The sequence below is a fragment of the Panulirus ornatus genome, chromosome 47, assembly GCF_036320965.1.
Source record: "Panulirus ornatus isolate Po-2019 chromosome 47, ASM3632096v1, whole genome shotgun sequence".
Lineage (NCBI taxonomy): Eukaryota > Metazoa > Arthropoda > Malacostraca > Decapoda > Palinuridae > Panulirus > Panulirus ornatus.
Genome location: NC_092270.1, coordinates 6,211,662 through 6,234,708, shown reverse-complemented (window position 1 = coordinate 6,234,708; position 23,047 = coordinate 6,211,662). Strand labels below are relative to the sequence as shown.

The following is a 23,047-nucleotide window of genomic DNA, read 5'->3' as shown; positions in this document are numbered from 1 at the left end:
ATTTTCTTGAGTTCCTTGTAAAGTGTTATGAATTCTCTCTGTTTCATCTTGTCTTGTTGGTAACCATATAACACTACAAGTTAGTATTTTTTTTTTTCATGTTTGCATTGAACATTTTCATCATCAGGTTTTTATTTGTTGTTGTTAGGGTTTTCTGTATCGTTGTTAAAGTCTAATGCAAGTTTTGATTGATCTTCACATCGCAACTTTTTTTATATTTACTATTAGGTTTTCAACTTTCTTTTCTATACCATATCATAAGGATGAAGTTTTAAGCACTGGAACAGAGGACTGATCCGAACGAGTGCATTGTTTCAAAACCAGTGATTGTTGTTTAGAAACACTCTCCCTCCTGCCCTGGAATGTGCATCTGCAGTTATAGATTAATACTTTACCTATGTAGCTTGGGAAGGGAATCAGATTTACTCAGAAACAGTGTTTCCATGTGTACCCATAGACTGTGCACTTGGCAGTTAGCTGCCTTGTCTGCCAGATTAAACTGTAGTGATGGAGTGTGTGTGAGCGAGTTGAGCCTTGGATGGTAGAATGTGTAAAGATGTGTTGTCAAAAAGTGGGTGAGGGAGGGAGATTCTGCATGTTTTAGTGGATTTCAGGTTACTGAAAATAGCATATGTAACACTGGAAAGGACATTTGCTGTAATATCAAGAGCTGTTGTAGGCTGTAGTGGAGGAAGAATGATTGTACAGAAAATAACGGATTTGTTGCTTTCCTGCATTTTGCTTTCCATTTATGGATTAGGAATTTTAATTTGCTTGTAAACACTGAACAAATATTTGATTATCTTTACAGGAGGGTTTAGCTGAGGAGATAAGTGGACTGATTCATTTCATCAACAATGTTGAAGACTGTCGTTGTTTCATAAGAGCAGCTTTTGTAACATTTGGTCGTGAATGGAGTGGAATTGATGTCTTTCGTATTGACAAATTTATGATGGTGAGTATATTTCTTTCAGTCCGCAGTTGTTATTGCACCCTTACCTTACAGAGTTGTGTGAAGTCTGTTTGTGATTGCTATCTGCACGTTGTTAGTGAACTCAGTCATGGTGTTGCTGCTGGAGAAAGCACATTGTGTTGTGTGGTTTGTGAAATTTACAGCTATTGAACTACCCTAGATTTCATTAAATTTCAAATAATTTCCAACTGAAATTCAAAATAGAAAAGATTGTATGTTAACACAGTCAATAAATATTACTGAGTGAAACTCTGGAAGTCTTTCTTGACACCTTGTACAATACAGAGCATGGAGGTCAATATTATATGAAGTGACTATTTTGGTCACTAATACAGGATGTAGACCCTGCCACCAAAACTCCCATGATGTGTATTTTTTTTTTTTTTTTTTTGCAAGGAATCTTACTGTAGGGACCATGATCTGGTTGGAGAGACAACACCTTGGTTAATATATGATTATTTTGAAAACTCTAATGAGCTGATTCTTAGAAGATTTTTATTAGATTTTTGATATATTCTGCTAGGTCAGTTAAGCTCCTCTATTTTGGTCCAGCCACCTTGAAATGATTCTTATATGATTACTTGGCATGTGGCTTTTCAGCTTTGTTAGAGAATAGTATTTAGTCTTCTTACTTAAAGCTGAATTTTTATTTCTCTCTGCATATGTGTAATTGTTTGATCTTTCTATCTGTTCCCTGATGCTCATTCCCTCCAGGAATTCCCATCAAGGGGGTGGCCATTGTAATTGGTTTTATGTGATATTTGTCCATTTTCATCTGTTTATCATCAAATATGATGTGTGGTTGTATTAATGAGGATCCTTGTATTTCCAGTTTGTGAGGAGATTATTACGGCAAGTGTTTGTTCACTTTCGAGCTCTTGATTGGGACATCACTGAGGTTTGTTCCTTTGCTACCATTTTGGAGGTTACTTTGGTATGTCCAGAGGATGATGTTAATGTAACACCTTTGGAACTGAAGCTTCATATCTGTGATATCATCTTGGAAGAATTGGCAAAGATCGGTGGAGAGAACCTGAAACATCAGGTTGTAATGGCCATAATACAGCCATATTTCAAGGTTAGGACTTATTTAACACCTTTATTATCTTTAGTTTGTATGGCCATAATCTTCAGATGATTCATTTACTGTCAGATACATTAATGGATACCACTGCTTGCTGATATATTTTTTTTAATTACTGCTTGGAACTTGCTCTTTAGTTGGATGACTTAATTGTTGTTCACTGTAGCATCTGCAAGGGAAAGAATTGTTGAAAGGATTCACCTGATAACTCAAAATTTGCATATTTGCATGCATACATTACATATACCAGCTAACTACCAATCTTATGTGCAGGGACAGCTAGACCCAGCTTCAGTGGACAGATGTGCCTTTGGCATATATTTTCTTGCACATGCCAGTACTGCTTTCCCTAAACACCTGCCATTCCTCATCCACTCCCCTAGCTTCATTTACTCTCACCTTGTACCATTCTTCACCCAGTATCTCCTCACACAATTCCTCTTTTTCAAGCTCACTTTCACTGCCCTCTTCACAGCCACAACATGTCCTCTTTTCTGAAACCCTGTGCAATTCTTCACTCTAGCCTCTACCAGGTAATGATCAGACATCCTACCAATTACCCCTATCTGCATATTCACATCCAAGAGTCTCTATTTTCTATGCCTATTAGTTATTAAGTATTCCAGTAATGCCCATGTATACTTATGTATACTTATGTATGGCCCCCTTTTTAAACCAGGTATTCCCAATCACCAGTCTTTTTTCATCACTGACCTCCACAAGCTGTTCACTTTTTCTCTTCACATTGGTGAATACCCTATGCCTCCAGTTATACCACAACTGCCACATTATCCACTTTCACATTTAAGTCATCTTTCACAAAAACCTGATCTTTGGAATCATAACTGCTGACACACTCACTCAGCTGCTTCCAAAATACTCACCTCTCTTGATCATCCTTCTTGTGGCCAGATGCACATGCACAAATAATCACCCACTTCTTGTATTCCACTTTCATTTTTACCCACATCAGAGGGGAGCTCACGTCCTTTCATTCCTGTACACATTCCCACAACTCCCTCAGAAGTGCTACTCCTTACTTAGAGTATGCCTGACTTATCCCTTTACACCTTCCCAAACCATTCTTCTTTCCCTGAAGTTTGGTTCACTCAGAGCTATTACTCCCTGGTTCTTTTTCTCAAGCGTACTACCTCTCTCTTCCTTCTTCTCAGCTTGGTTTCATCAAAACATATTCACACACCCCAGGAGGATGATCACTCCTTGCTTACTTCCTATTTCTGTTCCAACTTTTAAAGGTTAAAATACAAGAAGGGGAGGCTTTCCAATCCCCTTCTTTTGCCTCTCAAAGTTGCCTTCTATAATATGAAGGGAATGTGTGGGGAAGTATTCTTTCTCCCTTATCTCCAGGGATCTATGTATATCTTTATCTCTGATGTCCATTCCCTTCAGGGACTCCCATCAAGGAGATGGCCAAAGCAAAAGAGTCTCCATTCCTTGTAGTAGTGCAGCAGCACCAGAAACAGAAAAAGAAAGGCTTCATTTGCTCATGTTCATTCTCTAGTTGTCATGTGTAATGCACTGAAACCACTCTGTCCCATGCATGCCTTTCTCGTTCTTGCATGTTGAGGTCCAGAGAACTCAAAATCTTTCATGTATTATATTTATATTTCATTTATTCACAGGTTCTAGCTTTAAGCAAGCTTGAAGTGTACATAAAAAGTGTAAGGGAGGGAATAATTCGTCATCTGATTCGTCAGAGTAACTTAGGAGTAGAGCATGATGAAGGTCAAAAAAAGTCCAGAGATGCAGTCACAGATGATAGTGAAGATGAAGAAGTGGATGGGTAGGTAATGCTTTGGTTGTATATGTTGTTCCACTCATTCCTACATAGTCCCTCACATTATACTTCCTTGTAATCATACATAATGATGTGTTACTGTTGTTAACTCTATGTTTTATGTTGAAAAGACTATCTGATTTTTCATTCCTCTTCCTCTTGTACATTTATTGAATTTTTTCATACTTGCTTACCTTCCCTGCATTAGGGAGGAACTGAAATTTATGCTCTCATATATTTTTCTTTTTCATAAATTCCTAATTTTACATTTTCCTACGTGTCTTAGATTTGAGCCTCAGCTATAAAATTTTGAGATCTTTACTGTATATTGCTGGTTTTTGTGTGAAATCCATAGTCATACAGGTATTTCAGTTATGGAAATTGGTCACATTTTGACAAAATATTTTATTTATTTACCATACTTAGTTGCTGTCTCCCGCATTAGCAAGGTAGTGCAAGGAAACATACGAAAGAATGGCCCAACCCACCCACATACACATGCATATACATAAACGCCTACACACGCAAATATACATACGTATACATTTCAATGTATACATACACAGACATATGCATATATACACATGTACATATCCATACTTGCTGCCCTTCATCCATTCCCATTGCCACCCCGCCACATGTGAAACGGCATCCCCCTCCCCCTGTATGCACGTGTGAGGTAGCGCCAGGAAAATACAACAAAGGCCACATTCGTTCACACTCAGTCTCTAGCTGTCATGTGTAATGCACTGAAACCGCAGCTCCCTTTCCACATCCAGGCCCCCACAAAACTTTCCATGGTTTAACCCAGACGCTTCACATACCCTGACAAAATATCGCCTCATATTTTGGCAGCTGTAATTCCAAGTAAGGATTGTAGGTTCATGTGCATCTTTAGTTATTCATTAGAACACTTGAATCAATAGGATTTGTGAAAGTTTTTTATTAAATATCTTTTGTTTCAGTACTTCCATCTTGCTTATTGCAGGAGTGAGGAAGATGATATTATGGACCCCAGAGCAGGACTGGTAGATGCTTTTATACCTCAGCTCAAACCTGATTTTAGTAAGTATGAGTTTAAAGGGAAGGTTAAAGTATATTTTCTGGAAAGAACTTTACAGAACATATGAGGAAGTGAATCCAGGGTAGGAACTCTGTAAATGCTGACTGTAGAATTCAGGATGGTAAAGGGTGAGTTTGGGAGCCCAGATGAAAATGACAGTGGTAAAAGGATATGTAGAATATATGTATCTGCTGATACAAGTAATGCATACCTTTAAAACAAGGATATCCAGATACTATAGGTGTAGGAGTGGAGATGATAATAGACAAGAGTATGAACTGATACTTATCTGCAGGTAAAGGAGAATATAACTTGTGGATAATTTTTTTTTTTTTTTTTTTCCCCAAAAGAAGGAACAGAGAATTGGGTCAGGTGAGGGTATTCCCTCAAAGGCCCAGTCCTCTGTTCTTAACGCTACCTCGCTAATGCGGGAAATGGTGAATAGTTTGAAAGAAAAGAAAAAGAAAGGATAATGTGATATTTATGAGATTAGGTGGAGCTTTTGCAACCATATGGTAATAATATGTAAGATATCCTTATGTTTTATGGTCAGGGGCTAAGGATGTTAGCATAAAAGAGACAAGGAAAATGGAAGTTAAGGTCTTAAGGTCCATCGGCCTTTCTGAAACCCATTCCCTTTGGGAATCCCCAAAGGTTAGCCATGGCCGAAGAGTTTCCTTATCCTTTTCCTTACATGCCTCTCCCACAGACACCATTCCGTGCATTCTTTCCCATTTCTCTCCCTCCAGTGCTCTTCCACTCTATTTCTTATCACATCAAGCCATTTAATCATACTATCAGATGCTCTTCTTGAAAACTCCCCATCTTGCAGTCTTTCTACGTGCCCAAACCACCTCAAAGTATTACTTTGCACCCACTCTACCATTCCTCAGTTCATTCCCTTACATACCAAATCCCTTATTACTTTCTTCAATCCATCAAGTCATACCATCTGTTCCTCACAAATATCTCATTTCCACAGCCTGATTCTTGACCCCAGTGATTCTTTCCATGTCCATGTTTTGGTTTCATAGGTCAGGGTCAGGAGGACTATGCTGTCCCTTCATCCTTTCTTCACTTTCATATTTACACCTCTACCCTCCATTATTCTGTTAAGGGACCCAATGACACTTTTCTCTCCTTCCATATCACCAAACTTACCCAACATTGCTCCCAAATACCTATATTCTCACCTCTTTCTGTCTTTCTTCCTCCATATGTAACACAGTTTAGTACACCTGTCACTCTAGAGGGCTTTGCAAAATCTATATTTTCACTCATGTTTCCTTTTAAACACAATTACTTGACTTTTACTTACATTTACCTTTAACTGCCTATGCTTACACACATCATAAAACACACTTATAAGTAAGACTATTAGTGAAAGAGAAGAGAGAGGCATTTGGACAATTTTTGCATGGAAATAATGCAAATGACTGGGAGATGTATAAAAGAAAGAGGCAGGAGGTCAAGAGAAAGGTGCAAGAGGTGAAAAAGAGGGCAAATGAGAGTTGGGGTGAGAGAGTATCATTAAATTTTAGGGACAATAAAAAGATGTTTTGGAAGGAGGTAAATAAAGTGCGTAAGACAAGGGAACAAATGGGAACTTCAGTGAAGGGGGCTAATGGGGAGGTGATAACAAGTAGTGGTGATGTGAGAAGGAGATGGAGTGAGCATTTTGAATGTTGAATGTGTTTGATGATAGAGTGGCAGATATAGGGAGTTTTGGTTGAGGTAGTGTGCAAAGTGAGAGGGTTAGGGAAAGTGATTTGGTAAACAGAGAAGAGGTAGTAAAAGCTTTGCGGAAGATGAAAGCCGGCAAGGCAGCGGGTTTGGATGGTATTGCAGTATAATTTATTAAAAAAAGGAGTCACTGTATTGTTGACTGGTTGGTAAGGTTATTTAATGTATGTATGTCTCATGGTGAGGTGCCTGAGGATTGGCGGAATGCTTGCATAGTGCCATTGTACAGAGGCAAAGGGGATAAAAGTGAGTGCTCAAATTACAGAGGTATAAGTTTTTTGAGTATTCCTGGAAAATTAAATGGGAGGGTATTGATTGAGAGGGTGAAGGCATGTACAGAGCATCAGACTGGGGAAGAGCAGTGTGGTTTCAGAAGTGGTAGAGGATGTGTGGATCAGGTGTTTGCTTTGAAGAATGTATGTGAGAAATACTTAGAAAAGTAAATGGATTTGTATGTAGCATTTATGGATCTGGAGAAGGCATATGACAGAGTTAATAGAGATGCTCTGTGGAAGGTATTAAGAATATATGGTGTGGGAGGCAAGTTGTTAGAAGCAGTGAAAAGTTTTTATCGAGGATGTAAGGCATGTGTATGTGTAGGAAGAGAGGAAAGTGATTGGTTCTCAGTGAATGTAGGTTTGCGGCAGGGGTGTGTAATGTCTTCATGGTTGTTTAATTTGTTTATGGATGGGGTTGTTAGGGAGGTGAATGCAAAAGTTTTGGAAAGAGGGGCAAGTATGCAGTCTGTAGTGAATGAGAGAGCTTGGGAAGTGAGTCAGTTGTTGTTCGCTGATGATACAGCACTGGTGGCTGATTCGTGTGAGAAACTGCAGAATCTGGTGACTGAGTTTGGTAAAGGAGAAAGCTGAGAGTAAATGTGAATAAGAGCAAGGTTATTAGGTACAGTAGGGTTGAGGGACAAGTCAATTGGGAGGTAAGTTTGAATGGAGAAAAACTGGAGGAAGTGAAGTGTTTTAGATATCTGGGAGTGGATTTGGCAGCGGATGGAACCATGGAAGCAGAAGTGAATCATAGGGTGGGGGAGGGGGCGAAAGTTCTAGGAGCGTTGAAAAATGTGTGGAAGTTGAGAACATTATCTCGGAAAGCAAAAATGGGTACGTTTGAAGGAATAGTGGTTCCAACAATGTTATATGGTTGCGAGGCGTGGGCTATGGATAGACTTGTGCGGAGGAGGGTAGATGTGCTGGAAATGAGATGTTTGAGGACAATATGTGGTGTGAGATGGTTTGATCAAGTAAGTAATAATAGGGTAAGAGAGATGTATGGTAATAAAAAGAGTGTGGTTGAGAGAGCAGAAGAGGGTGTTTTGAAATGGTTTGGTCACATGGAGATAATGAGTGAGGAAAGATTGACAAAGAGGATATATGTGTCAGAGGTGGATGGAACAAGGAGAAGTGGGAGACCAAATTGGAGGTGGAAAGATAGAGTGAAAAAGATTTTGAGTGATCGGGTCTGAACATGCAGGAGGGTTAAAGGCGTGCAAGGAATAGAGTAAATTGGAACGATGTGGTATACCGGGGTCGATGTGCTGTCAATGGATTGAACCAGGGCATGTGAAGCATCTGGGGTAAACCATGGAAAGTTCTGTGGGGCCTGGATGTAGAAAGGGAGCTGTAGTTTCGGTGCATTATACATGACAGCTAGGGACTGAGTGTTAACGGATGTGGCCTTTGTTGTCTTTTCCTAGGGCTACCTCTCGCATATGAGGGGGAGGTTATTTCATGTGTGGCGGGGTGGCGATGGGAATGAATAAAGGCAGACTATGAATTATGTACATGTGTATATATGTATATGTGTTTATGTATATATATGTATACGTTGAGATGTATAGGTATGTATATGTGCGTGTGTGGACGTGTATGTATATACATGTGTATGGTGGTGCGTTGGGCCATTTCTTTTGTCTGTTTCCTTGCGCTACCTCGCTGACGTGGGAGACAGTGACAAAGCAAAATAATAAATAAATATAACTTTTTGCAACTCGTTTTCAGTCTCGGCAACAACACAGTATCATCCACAAACAGAATGTCATTAGTCACCATACTTCAGCACCAAACTCCGTCTCTGTAACCCTTTTTTCGAGTTTTGCTTTCATCTCTCTTATCACTCCCTCCATATATATGTTAAACAGCTACGATGACATCGTACAGCCCTGCCTCACACCCACATGTATATCAGGATTCTCAATCAACTCATAAACATTCATTTGTTCTTATGTAGGAGGCTTTCACACCATTCAACAATTGTTGCCAAACACCATACATCCTTAACACATCCCATAAAGCATTCATCTCTTCTGTCATATGCTTTCTTGATGTACAAAGAAGCTGCATAAAGCTTTTTAACTTTCTTAGAAATAGTATGATTGATATCATAAAGAAATCCAGTGGGATGAGAAATTACGGCAAATTTCCAAGTGATCTTGAACCTGAATGTGACTATAACTGAATTAATCATTGAAAGGATAAGGCTTTAATCGACCAGGTTGTGCTTCTGTGGTTAACTTAAGTTCCAGAGAGATCAATGCCATGAAATTATATTGCAGGTGCTTGTAAGGTAAAATTGTGTATGTCCAGGTAATCAACGCAGTCCTGGAACTATTTTCTTTGGTGTAATAAAAGGAGCAGGTTTAAGTGGAATATCTGCAGTATAATATTGGTGTTCAGAATTAAAGGATGTCATTTTCAAATAAATCACCACCTTTAATTTTCAAATAAATCACCAATCAATCCAATTGATGATCAGTAATTAAAGTTTGAGGGGCGGTTTTTAGCAAGAAATGTCAAATGCTATAAAATAACTGGTTTTAGATTTCTTTCTGTAAATAATGGAAAACTGAACTTAATGCATTTTGCAAGTTTGTTTATGGGTATATGATATTCACTCATTCTTTTGATTCAAGTGGTAAGCATGTATTGCTGGCAAAACAAAAATTTCTCTTCCCACAGATTTGTTGGCTGATGCACTTCAGAGCATAGGAGCAGTTCCAAAAGTGCGAAAGGCGAATCGTGAGACAATCTACCTCATGGTAAAAGAGCTGCAGGATGCTGCAAAAGGATTTTACCCTCTAGCATTACCAGATAGGAATGTAGATGATGTTGACATTTCTGCCAGTGAAGTGGAAAAGGCTGTTGAAAGATTGCAAGTGAGTTTTTCTATATATTTTTAATGGTTCTGATATGCCATAGCACCTTATTTTCCTTGTTTTTCTTACAAAACTTCCTGATATTATAACTGTAAGAGGGAATGTTAAATATTGAAATTACAGTAAAACTTTCATCTGAAAAGCTCAGAGAAATCAGCCATTTCAAATAATAAAAATACTGGTTATTTGGTACAGTAGGGTTGAGGGACAAGTCAATTGGGAGGTAAGTTTGAATGGAGAAAAACTGGAGGAAGTAAAGTGTTTTAGATATCTGGGAGTGGATTTGGCAGCAGATGGAACCTTGGAAGCTGAAGTGAATCATAGGGTGGGGGAGGGGGCGAAAGTTCTGGGAGCGTTGAACAATGTGTGGAAGTCGAGAACATTATCTCGGAAAGCAAAAATGGGTATGTTTGAAGGAATAGTGGTTCCAACAATGTTATATGGTTGCGAGGCGTGGGCTATAGATAGAGTTGTGCAGAGGAGGGTGGATGTGCTGGAAATGAGATGTTTGAGGACAATATGTGGTGTGAGGTGGTTTGATTGAGTAAGTAATAATAGGGTAAGAGAGATGTGTGGTAATAAAAAGAGTGTGGTTGAAAGAGTAGAAGAGGGTGTTTTGAAATGGTTTGGTCACATGGAGAGAATAAGTGAGGAAAGATTGACCAAGAGGATATATGTGTCACAAGTGGAGGGAACGAGGAGAAGTGGGAGACCAAATTGGAGGTGGAAAGATGGAATGAAAAAGATTTTGAGTGATCGGGGCCTGAACATGCAGGAGGGTGAAAGGCGTCCAAGGAATAGAGTGAATTGGAGCGATGTGGTATACCGGGGTCGACGTGCTGTCAATGGATTGAACCAGGGCATGTGAAGCGTCTGGGGAAAAGTTCTGTGGGGCCTGGATGTGGAAAGGGAGCTGTGGTTTCAGTGCATTATTACATGACAGCTAGAGACTGAGTGTGAACGAACGTGGCCTTTGTTGTCTTTTCCTAGCGCTACCTCGCGCACATGTGGGAAAATGGGGTTGTTATTTCATGTGTGGCAGGATGGCGCCAGGAATCAATAAGGGCAGACAGTATGAATTATGCACATGTGTATATATGTATATGTCTGTGTGTATATATATGTATATGTTGAGATGTATAGGTATGTATATGTGCGTGTGTGGGCATGTATGTTTATACATGTGTATGTGGGTGGGTTGGGCCATTCTTTCGTCTGTTTCCTTGCGCTACTTCACTAATGCGGGAGACAGCGACAAAGCAAAATATAATAAATAAATAAATGTATATATATATCCCTGGGGATAGGGGAGAGAGAATACTCCCCACGTATTTCCTGCTTGTCGTTGAAGGCGACTAAAAGGGAAGGGAGCAGGGGGCTGGAAATCCTCCCTTCTCTTTTTTTTTTTTTTTTCCCAAGGGAATGAACAGAGAAGGGGGCCAGGTGAGGATATTCCCTCAAAGGCCCAGTCCTCTGTTCTTAACGCTACCTCGCTATCGCGGGAAATAGCGAATAGTATGAAAAAAAAAAAAAAAAAAAAAAAATATATATATATATATATATATATATATATATATATATATATATATATATATATATATATTTTTTTTGTCGCTGTCTCCCGCGTTTGCGAGGTAGCGCAAGGAAACATATATATATATATATATATATATATATATATATATATATATATATATATATATATATATATATATATATATATATTATCCCTGGGGATAGGGGAGAAAGAATACTTCCCACGTATTCCCTGCGTGTCGTAGAAGGCGACTAAAAGGGAAGGGAGCGGGGGGCTGGAAATCCTCCCCTCTCGTTTTTTTTTAATTTTCCAAAAGAAGGAACAGAGAAGGGGGCCAGGTGAGGATATTCCCTCAAAGGCCCAGTCCTCTGTTCTTAACGCTACCTCGCTATCGCGGGAAATGGCGAATAGTATGAAAAAAAAAAAAAATATATATATATATATATATATATATATATATATATATATATATATGTTTGAAATAGACATGATTAAGATTAGGGCATTCATTTACTTATGCCATATCAGCTGCCATATAAAAGTTAGATGAAATATTAAATATTTTTTTCTTCTCTTTTCAGAAATTTCAGGAGAATCTACTTAAATCACAAAAAGTGGAGGATAATGATGATGATGAAGACCTTGATCTAAAACCATTAAGAAAGTGTGGAAAAAAGAAAAAAGGAAGTTTTAAAAAAAGGCGCCAAAATAAGAAAAAGGGTAAAAAAGAGAAAGATAATGGTCTCTCCAAAAAACAGAAGCAGCAGCTGGAGAAGCATCAGAGGGCTTTGAAACTGAAGAGGAGGCAAGCAGTAGAGAACAAATTGAAGGCTGTTTTGGGAGCAGCTGGAATAAAGAGTAGCATAAACAAAATGAGTATTTCTGATACTGAAAGAAAAGCACCAAAGGGGTTACATGGTTTTGAAGTGACTTCATTGAACCAACATACCAAAACAGTAAACAGTGCACATGCCAATGGTGTTAATTCTTTTGTAGTAGAACACACAAAGTCAATAAAATCAGGCAAGAAAAGGAAAAATACAGATATAGAAAAAACAGTCAAAAAGAAGAAAAATTCATTTACTGTCTCAAAATTACAACAGCCATCTAAAGAATCATTTTCTGATGATCAGAATCATAAAGGAGAGAATAACACACTTAAAGCAGAAACTTGCACTGACAGTATTGGGAATATGACAAAAGAATCAGATGCCAAAAGTTTGAATGAGACTGAGAACACATTAACCCAAAATCACGGCACAATCGAAGGCCTTGATGGCACAGCTTTAATTGGGAAAAAAGTGTGCAAGGAAAATGGTGGAACAGCCAAACCTAATGGTAGAGAGATTGAAGCAACATCTGAAAATGAAGTACCAACACATGGAAATGGAATACTTATTGCTCATGATGAAGAAGCAACACTTAATGTTAAAAGCAGAATAAACATTGCTTGCAGTGAAGCAGTAACACTTGATGACAGTAGCAGAGAAACATTACTCATTGCTAGTGGCAATGCAACATCTGATGATACTGACAAAGGAATTGTATCAAATTGCAATGAAGCAGTAACTCTTGATGACAGTAGCATAGAAACCGTACTCATTGCTAGTGGCAATGCAACATCTGATGATACTGACAAAGAAATTGTATCAAATTGCAATGAAGTAGTAACACTTGATGACAGTAGCAGAGAAACATTACTCATTGCTAGTGGCAATGCAACATCTGATGACAAAGTCAAAGGAATTGTATCAAATAATAGTGATAATGTAGTAGCACCAAAAAATTCTCATGAATTCACAGATTTAGTGATAAATTTTTCAGATGATAAAAACAAAAGAGTATTTGGAGGTGACACAGGAACCACCAAGAGATCTCCATGGGACAAACCTCTGCAGGCAGGAGAGTTTGAAGTGTTCATCAAAAGCAAGAGACAGATTAAAAAAGAAAAAAAGAAAGGTGTTGGCCTTAAAAAGGTAAGATTCAAAGCACTTTCTCCCTTTATTATTGAAAATTTGTTGCACCAAAAGATACTTGTTTGTCATTGAGCTAATGCCAAGAATAGTAGAATTTTTTTTAGAGGAGTACAATAAAAGTCCATCTGTATAAGTGGAAAGATGTTAAGAATATTTGAGATATAGAGACAGTAAAGCATTATTTGAATTATTGAGGGGTTGTTAATGGTTTTAAGAGATGACATTTATAAAGGGTATTTGAATGTTAGTAGGAAGGGCTTATGGAAAGATGTGGCTTTGAAGAGTAGGTTTTCATATTTACATGTGTTGATGTAATTTCAGTGCTTTGCTTTAACTGTAACCATTTCTTTTAGCACTGACGAGTAATGATTATTTGCCACTCTATTTGTTTGATAAATTTTGCAGTGTTGCTTCTTGAATGAGACTGTACCTATTACCTGGAATAGGGATACATAAAAATATGTAATGTGGAATGATGCCTTGAAAAACATAAAGTGTGTAGTATGATTAGATGTACTTAAAATGAAATTTTGCATGGGAAACCACAATAATCATCCACTACATAGATGAGCAACAATGCCACCTCTCACTTCTTCCTCCATCCACTCAACACCCATTCACACAAACACATTGGAAAGTATACTACTTGTGTATTTTCTTTAATAAAGTATGGTATAGATATCACATTTAAAAAAAAAATAGCACTGGGAGATGGTAAATTCTGCCAAATTGTGCTGTTAGGGATAAGTGAAGTAGCTCTCATTTATGCAGGAATGAATAGAGGGGGCACAAAAATTGAAATGTGTGAGTTAGATTGTCCATAGAGATATACAAAATCTTTCCTCTATAGGTCACTCTTACTGAATAGTGGGAAATGGCAAATTGTATAAATTGTAAAAAGGAGTGGGAAGAATGAGATCAATTTTGAATGAGAGGAGTAAGAATACTTGGTGAAAAGCAGAAATGGAAGGATTGGGGAGAATGGATGTACTAATGGAGAGCAAGTATGGATTAATGTGCAGACATACATTAATCACAGTTTTGTATGAGTTTCCCATCTGAATATGCAGAAAACGTATTTACAAAGCTGTAGCTGAATTAATATGCTGATTTTTTCCTTCATGATTTAAAGAACTTTAATGTGCTTATACATTTTCACTACTTTGGTGTTCTTTTGCATTTGAACTCTGAAAATAAGCAAGGATGATGCCATGAATATATAGTGTTAAATCTTTTAATTGTGCATATATGTATTCACATATATTTACAGGCCAAGGGCCAGGGGTGGTTTGCTTGCAAAATTCCTTTAACATTCATGTTATATTAAGTATATTTCCATCTATCTAAGTATATCTCTGATGCCTGTTCCCTCCTGAAACTCCATCTAGAGGGTGGCCATGGCAATAGAGTCTCCATGAATAGTGAACTCCATTGCAGCTTCATAGCCTTTAATGCCCATCCTTAACAGGTCACTAGCTGAGGGCAACCCTAGTGCAGTGTTTGCAGAGGCTCATAACTGATGTTCCTACTGACTACTACTACTTAATATGTCTACCTAATTCTGTCTAATGCTCTTGCCTAAATGTTCCGATCTACTATTTTTGTCTATTGCTCCTACAGTTTTGCCACAAGGCAGGGCTAATGCATGGTGCTCCCTGCAAGAAAACGAGAGTTATGAAGAATGAGCTGTGCGAGTTAAGTGTTGTCAAGTGTTCTGTGTGACAGTGATAGGTTGTATGTTAGTAAATGCCTGTAATCCATGTGTAGGTGAGGCAAAATGAAAAGACAGCCACTTGGGTCAGAGGAGTGTAGCTTGACAACTGCTGAAGTGCTGGCTCACTGCGAAGCCATCACTAACCCTCCTGATACCCAGGTGGGTAGTACTGGTAATATACCTCCCTTGTCATTGGCTAGATACCAAGTACCACCTGCTATGTTAAGTATATTTAGCTTTAGGAAAGGTTGTTTGTGTTCATTGAAATTGTTTGATGCACTCGATTCCTTGCATAAAATATTTGACAGAAGTTACATACACCTGAGTCCCTACTTACAACCTATGCAACTTATGACTATCCGTACGTGTGACTGAAAAAAATGTAAATTAAAAAATAAATATGATGAAGGACAAAGTAAAGAATCTTAAAAGAATGTGAAATGAAACTACAGAATCATATAATAAAGCTGGTTAATAAAAAACGAGATAATCATAATATAGAAATTGATTAGGATAAAATAATGCTTTATAGGTATATGAATTCTACTTGCCAGAAATTGAGTAGGATAAAACAATGCTTTACAGGTATATGAATTCTACATGCATCTGACTTATGTCCTTTTCAGGTTCCAACGGTCGGTCAAACGGAACTAGGACGTATGTTGGGGAGGGGGGTGTACATTAATCCCTTGCATTTACCTCTCGTTCTTGTTAAGAGGCCTGTTTTGACCTTCATAGCTTAGTTTTGAGACTAAACTCCACTGTTGCAACTCTAAACAGTGATGCTGTTTTAGGCTTCAGTCAGTGTATCTACATATCTTGTATAACCTGGCCTTTGTAGAGACATGTCCAGTATTATCTTGTGGCAATTAGTCCACAGTTAATCCAGCTGTAAGCATGTCAACCCCAGTATACCACATCGTTCCAGTTCACTCTGTTCCTTGCATGCCACTCACCCTCCTGTATGTTCAGGCCCTGATTGCTCAAAATCCCCTTCTCTCCATCCTTCCATCTCCAAATTGGATTCCCAATTCTCCTTGTTCTCCTCCACCTCTAACACATATCCTCTTTGTCAATCTTTTCTCACTCATTCTTTCCATATGTTCAAACCATTTCAACACACCCTTTTCTGCTCTCTCAACAACACTCTTTATTTCCACACCTCTCTCTTACCCTTTCATTACTTACTTGATCAAACCACCTCACACCACATATTGTCCTCAAACATTTCATTTCCAACAAACCTACCCTCCTCCATACAACCCTATCTGTAGCCCATGCCTCGCAACCTTATAACATTGTTGGAACTACTATTCCCTCAAACATACCTATTTTTGCTCTCCGAGATAACGCTCTCTTCTTCTACACATTCTTCATCACTCCCAGAACCTTTGCCCCCTCCCCCACCCTATGAGTCCAGTCCCAGATATCTAAAACACTTCACTTCCTCCAGTTTTTCTCTATTTAAACTCATCCCAATTAACTTGTCCCTCAATACTACTAAACCTAATAACCTTGTTCTTGTTTACATTTACTCTCAACTTTCTCCTTTCACACACTTTTTCCAAACTCAGTCATCAACTTCTGCAGTTTCTCACTCAAATCAGTCACCAGAGTTGTATCATTGGTGAACAACAACTGACTCACTTCCCAGGCCCTCTTGTCCCCAACAGACTGCATACTCGCCCCTCTCTCCAAAACTGTTGTATTTATTTCCTTAACCACCCCATCTATAAACTAATATTTTTTTTCATACACATTCGCCATTTCCCGCATTAGCAAGGTAGCGTTAACAAATGAGGACTGAGCTGTCGTGTTATATACATAAATGCCCATATATGCACATACATGTACATATCAACATATACATACACACGCACTAACATATTCATATATACACATGTACATATTCGTACTAGCTTGCCTTCATCCATTCCTTTCGCTACTCTGCACCTAAGGAAACAGCATCACTACCCCCTTCAGTTGCCCATGCCATCTTAACTGACATTAAAAATTCAAATTCTGATACATGGGACATCCTCCTCTGCTCTTATTTTTGACTTTCTGGTAGGAAAATTGGTTTCACATCCATATGTTGCAGGTGGGATTGATCACTCTGTCATGCAAACTTCTTTCCTCCTATTCATTAACATTCTTCCCAATAACCTGAGATTTTGGAGCACCTTCAATTCTCCTTGCAAATCTCCTCTCTCAGGTTATGATTTTGACTGCCAGCCTTAATGATCGTCGCTCCCAAACACCAAAACTCATTAAGAATATTTTTATCCTTGACATTCAAATTGATATTCCCTTGTGACAGCTTGTCTTTTTTTAAAAGAAATATCTTAATGTAACACACATGCTGTAAAGGTAACTAAGCTGACAAAATCAATATAAGGCAAACATAAGGCAAGGGGTGGTTGATGTATGATTGCAGTCTTTGAGCACCTACAACAGTTGAACTAGATGTAGTGCAGTAGGGAACACTGGTGAATGGCAAAACATCAGAAGAATGCTTGACCTTAAAAGAGCTGTTCTTCAAAAAACACTCATTGCTTTTGGGACATTAGGGACAAGAATGGTGTTGTCCTTATATGAAATAGAAATGTGTTGGAGACTTTGGAAGTGATGCATCCCTCTTGATAAAGGAAGGCAAACCAGTCAAAGAAGTGAGGGACACTGTCTTTAGACTTGAAATATCTTACTCAGGGAAAAGAAACAGCAGTCATCCTTGAGAAAGATATAACTAAATATTTCTATTCATTTGCAAAGTTAAAAGAAAGGATTTTCTGTGTTTCTGGTCAACAAAACGTAGGAAATTGCATATACATGGATGATAGTAAATATATAAGTGAAATACTTAAAAAGCATTTAGAATTAGTGCTCATTCATCTTAATAATAGGTAATTGCTGGCTGGCAGCCACTGAACAGGGAGGTATATTACCAGTACAACCCACATGGGTGTTGGGAGGGTTAGTGATGGCTGCATAGTGAGCCAGTGCTTCATTGGTTGTCTTACTGAACTCCTCTGACCCAAGTAGTTGTCTTTTCTTTTTGCATCACGCAAGTGTGGACTGCTGGCATTCTGTCCACAAACATAGAATCTCTCTGTCACTCATAACACTTGACAACACACAATTCACACAACTCATTCTTCATAACTAGATTCTCCAGCATTAGGAACAACACATAGAAGTAGTAGGTAGAAACATTAGACAGGAGCATTAGGTAGAAACATCAGGTAAAGGTATTAAGTAGAAACTTTTGATGTGGTCATTTGGTAAAAGTAGTAGGTTGAAACATTAGGTAGATATATTAAGTAGAAGTAGTCAGTAGAAACATTAGGTAGGAGCCTCTGCGAACACTGCATTAGAGTTGCCCTTTACCATTGGTCTGTTCAGGGTGAGGCACTAAAAGACTGAGAAGCAGCAAAAGAGTTCACCAAAAGAGTCTCCATAGGGACTTTTGAAGGGGCCACCCCTTGAAGGAGTTCCCTAAGGGAATGGGCATCATAGGTATAGAGAGAGCAATAAATTCAGCTTAATGTCATCCTAAAGGTAAATGAGTGTCATTGCATACTTTGTATCAGTGATCCTCTGTTGTACATTAGTAAGTTTGCCATCACACCACAGAAGGTCCAGTTAGCTATTAACAATGCACCTGGATATTCTGCTCCAGGGTTATGTACACTTGGTACCACTCTCTTTTTTAAGGAAATTCAGGATGTCATTAATATGGAAAATGAGTAAGATTAGGGTAGCAAAGAGGATACATCAGGAGTGGAGGGAACAAGTAGAACTGGAGACTAATTTGCAGATGGAATGGTATAGTGAAAAAGATTTTGAATGATTGGGTCCTGAAAATGCAGGAGGGTGAAAAGTGTGTATGGGAAAGAGTCAGTGAACTGAACCAGGCCATATGAAGCAGCCAGGTTTAACCATGGAAAGGTCTGTGGGGCTAGGTGTGCATAGGGAGCTGTGGTTTCGGTGCACTACACAATGGCCATAGAATGGATGCGAGTAAATATGGACTTTTTTCGTCTGTTCTTGGTGCTACCTTGCTAAGGCAGGAAATGGCAATCAAATCAAAAGAACGAAATTAACATGGCCACTGAATATCTTCCTGGGACATAATCTGGACTCGGTGAAATTTAGTGAGTTGTACAGGGGTTTACTTGCTACATGGATTTCCATTGTAAGATGTTTTTGGGTACTGAATACGTTCCTCATTTTCTTGCATTATAATGCCATTGTAATGTCTCTGTTAAATACATCAAATCAGTATATATATATTTTATTTATTTATTTTGCTTTGTTGCTGTCTCCCGCGTTAGCGAGGTAGCGCAAGGAAACAGACGAAAGAATGGCCCAACCCACCCACATAAACATTGTATATACATACACGTCCACACACGCACATATACATACCTATACATCTCAACTTATACGTATATATACACACACAGACATATCCATATATACACATGTACATAATTCATACTGTCTGCCTTTATTCATTCCCATCGCCACCCTGCCACACATGAAATAACAACCCCCTCCCCCCTCATGTGTGCGAGGTAGCGCTAGGAAAAGACAACAAAGGCCACATTTGCTCACACTCAGTCCCTAGCTGTCATGTATAATGCACCGAAACTACAGCTTCCTTTCCACATCCAGGCCCCACAAAACTTTCCATGGTTTACCCCAGGCGCTTCACATGCCCTGGTTCAATCCACTGACAGCATGTCGACCCCGGTATACCACATTGTTCCAATTCACTCTATTCCTTGCATGCCTTTCACCCTCATGCATGTTCAGGCCCTGATCACTCAAAATCTTTTTCACTCCATCTTTCCACTCCAATTTGGTCTCCCACTTCTCGTTCCCTCCAACTCTGACACATATATCCTCTTTGTCAATCTTTCCTCACTCATTCTTTCCATGGGACCAAACCATTTCAAAACACCCTCTTCTGCTCTCTCAACCACACTCTTTTTATTTGCACACACCTCTCTTACCCTATTATTACTTACTCGATCAAACCACCTCACACCACATATTGTCCTCAAACATCTCATTTCCAGCACATCCACCCTACTCCACACAACTCTATCTATAGCCCATGCCTTGCAACCGTATAATATTGTTGGAACCACTATTCCTTCAAACATACCTGTTTTTGCTTTCCAAGATAACGTTCTCGACTTCCACACACTTTTCAACGCTCCCAGAACTTTTGTCCCCTCCCCTATCCTATGATTCACTTCCGCTTCCATGGTTCCATCCACTGCCAAATCCACTCCCAGATATCTAAAACACTTCACTTCCTACAGTTTTTCACCATTCAAACTTACCTCCCAATTGACTTGTTCCTCAACCCTATTGTACCTAATAACCTTGATCTTATTCACATTTACTCTCAGCTTTCTTCTTTCACACTCATTACCAAACTCAGTCACCAGCTTCTGCAGTTTCTCACCCAAATCAGCCACCAGTGCTGTATCATCAGCGAACAACAACTGACTCACTTCCCAAGCTCTCTCATCCACAACAGATTGCTTACTTGCCCCTCTTTCCAAAACTCTTGCATTCACCTCCCTAACAACACCATCCATAAACAAATTAAACAACCATGGAGACATTATGCACCCCTGCCGCAAACCAACATTCACTGAGAACCAATCACTTTCCTCTCTTCCTACACGTACACATGCCTTACATCCTCGATAAAAACTTTTCACTGCTTCTAACAACTTGCCTCCCACACTATATGTTCTTAATACCTTCCACAGAGCATCTCTGTCAACTCTATCATATGCCTTCTCCAGATCCATAAATGCTACATACAAATCCATTTGCTTTCCTAAGTATTTCTCACATACATTCTTCAAAGCAAACACCTGATCCACATATCCTCTACCACTTCTGGAACCACACTGCTCTTCCCCAATCTGATGCTCTGTACATGCCTTCACCTTCTCAATCAATACCCTCCCATTTAATTTTCCAGGAATACTCAACAAACTTATACCTCTGTAATTTGAGCACTCACTTTTATCCCCTTTGCCTTTATACAATGGCACTATGCAAGCATTCCACCAATCCTCAGGCACCTCACCATGAGTCATACATACATTAAATAATCTTACCAACCAGTCAACAATACAGTCACCCCCTTTTTTAATAAATTCCACTGCAATACCATCCAAACCTGCTGCCTGCCGGCTTTCATCTTCCGCAAGGCTTTTACTACCTCTTCTCTGTTTATCAAATCATTCTCCCAAACCCTCTCACTTTGCACACCACCTCGACCAGAACACCCTATATCTGCCACTCTATCATCAAACACATTCAACAAACCTTCAAAATACTCACTCACTCCATCTCCTCACATCACCACTACTTGTTATCACCTACCCATTAGCCCCCTTCACTGATGTTCCCATTTGTTACCTCCTCCAAAACATCTTTTTATTCTCCCTAAAATTTAATGATACTCTCTCACCCCAACTCTCATTTGCCCTCTTTTTCACCTCTTGCACCTTTCTCTTGACCTCCTCTCTCTTTCCTTTGTACTTCTCCCAGTCATTTGCATTATTTCCTTGCAAAAATTGTCCAAATGCCTCTCTCTTCTCTTTCACTAATAACCTTACTTCTTCATCCCACCACTCACTACCCTTTCTAATCTGCCCACCTCCCATGCTTCTCATGCCACAAGCATCTTTTGCGCAAGCCATCACTGCTTCCCTAAATACATCCAATTCCTCCTCCAATCCCCTTACGTCCTTTGTTCTCACCTTTTTCCATTCTGTCTTGTCCCTCCTGGTACTTCCTCACACAAGTTTCCTTCCCAAGCTCACTTACTATCATCACTCTCTTCACCCCAACATTCTCTCTTCTTTTCTGAAAACCTCTAAAAATCTTCACCTTCACCTCCACAAGATAATGATCAGACATCCCTCCAGTTGCACCTCTCAGCACATTAACATCCAAAAGTCTCTCTTCCGCGTGCCTATCAATTAACACGTAATCCAGTAACGCTCTCTGGCCATCTCTCCTACTTACATACGTATACTTATGTATATCTCTCTTTTTAAACCAGGTATTCCCAATCACCAGTCCTTTTTCAGCACATAAATCTACAAGCCCTTCACCATTTTCATTTACAACACTGAACACCCCATGTACACCAATTACTCCCTCAACTGCCACATTACTCACCTTTGCATTCAAATCATCCATCACTATAACCCAGTCTTGTGCATCAAAACTACTAACACACTCACGCAGCTGCTCCTGAAACACTTGCCTCTCATGATCTTTCTTCTCATACCCAGGTGCATATGCTCCAATAATCACCCATCTCTCTCCATCCACTTTCAGTTTTACCCATATCAATCTAGAGTTTATTTTCTTACACACTATTACATTCTCCCACCACTCCTGTTTCAGTCGTGCTACTCCTTTCCTTGCTCTTGTCCTCTCACTAACCCCTGACTTTACTCCCAAGACATTCCCAAACCACTCTTCCCCTTTACCCTTGAGCTTCGTTTCACTCAGAGCCAAAACATCCAAGTTCCTTTCCTCAAACATACTACCTAACTCTCCTTTTTTCTCATCTTGGTTACATCCACACACATTTAGACACCCCAATCTGAGCCTTCAAGGAGGATGAGCACTCCCCGCGTGACTCCTTCTTCTGTTTCCCCTTTTAGAAAGTTAAAATGCAAGGAGGGGAGGGTTACCAGCCCCCCTCTCCCGTCCCCTGTAGTCGCCTTCTACGACACTTGCCTCTCATGATCTTTCTTCTCATGCCCAGGTGCATATGCACCAATAATCACCCATCTCTCTCGATCATCTTTCAGTTTTACCCATATCAATCTAGAGTTTACTTTCTTACACTCTATTATTTATGTATTTATTATACTTTATCGCTGTTTCCCTCAACAGCGAGGTAACAGGTGAAGAATGGCTCATCCACTCATATACACAT

The 23,047-nt window shown here is 39.2% G+C and overlaps 2 protein-coding genes across 5 annotated transcripts in view; one reads left to right on the top strand and one right to left on the bottom strand.

The window, feature by feature from the left end:
* The window catches only part of LOC139763480 (galactosylgalactosylxylosylprotein 3-beta-glucuronosyltransferase S-like), a 99,322-nt gene that overhangs the window by 35,685 nt on the left and 40,590 nt on the right, over positions 1 to 23,047 (bottom strand). The window lies entirely within an intron of this gene.
* The window catches only part of Nnp-1 (Ribosomal RNA processing protein 1 homolog Nnp-1), a 28,413-nt gene that overhangs the window by 1,905 nt on the left and 3,461 nt on the right, over positions 1 to 23,047 (top strand). For 2 of the 3 annotated variants that reach the window (XM_071689572.1, XM_071689574.1), the window contains exons 3-8: positions 812 to 955; positions 1,806 to 2,051; positions 3,701 to 3,861; positions 4,844 to 4,920; positions 9,631 to 9,827; positions 11,946 to 13,340. In XM_071689572.1, the coding sequence (XP_071545673.1) occupies positions 812 to 955; positions 1,806 to 2,051; positions 3,701 to 3,861; positions 4,844 to 4,920; positions 9,631 to 9,827; positions 11,946 to 13,340 (2,220 nt within the window). Of the gene's footprint in view, positions 1 to 811; positions 956 to 1,805; positions 2,052 to 3,700; positions 3,862 to 4,843; positions 4,921 to 9,630; positions 9,828 to 11,945; positions 13,341 to 15,107; positions 15,251 to 23,047 lie in introns of those variants that run through there. The other variant, XM_071689573.1, reaches the window with a different exon arrangement.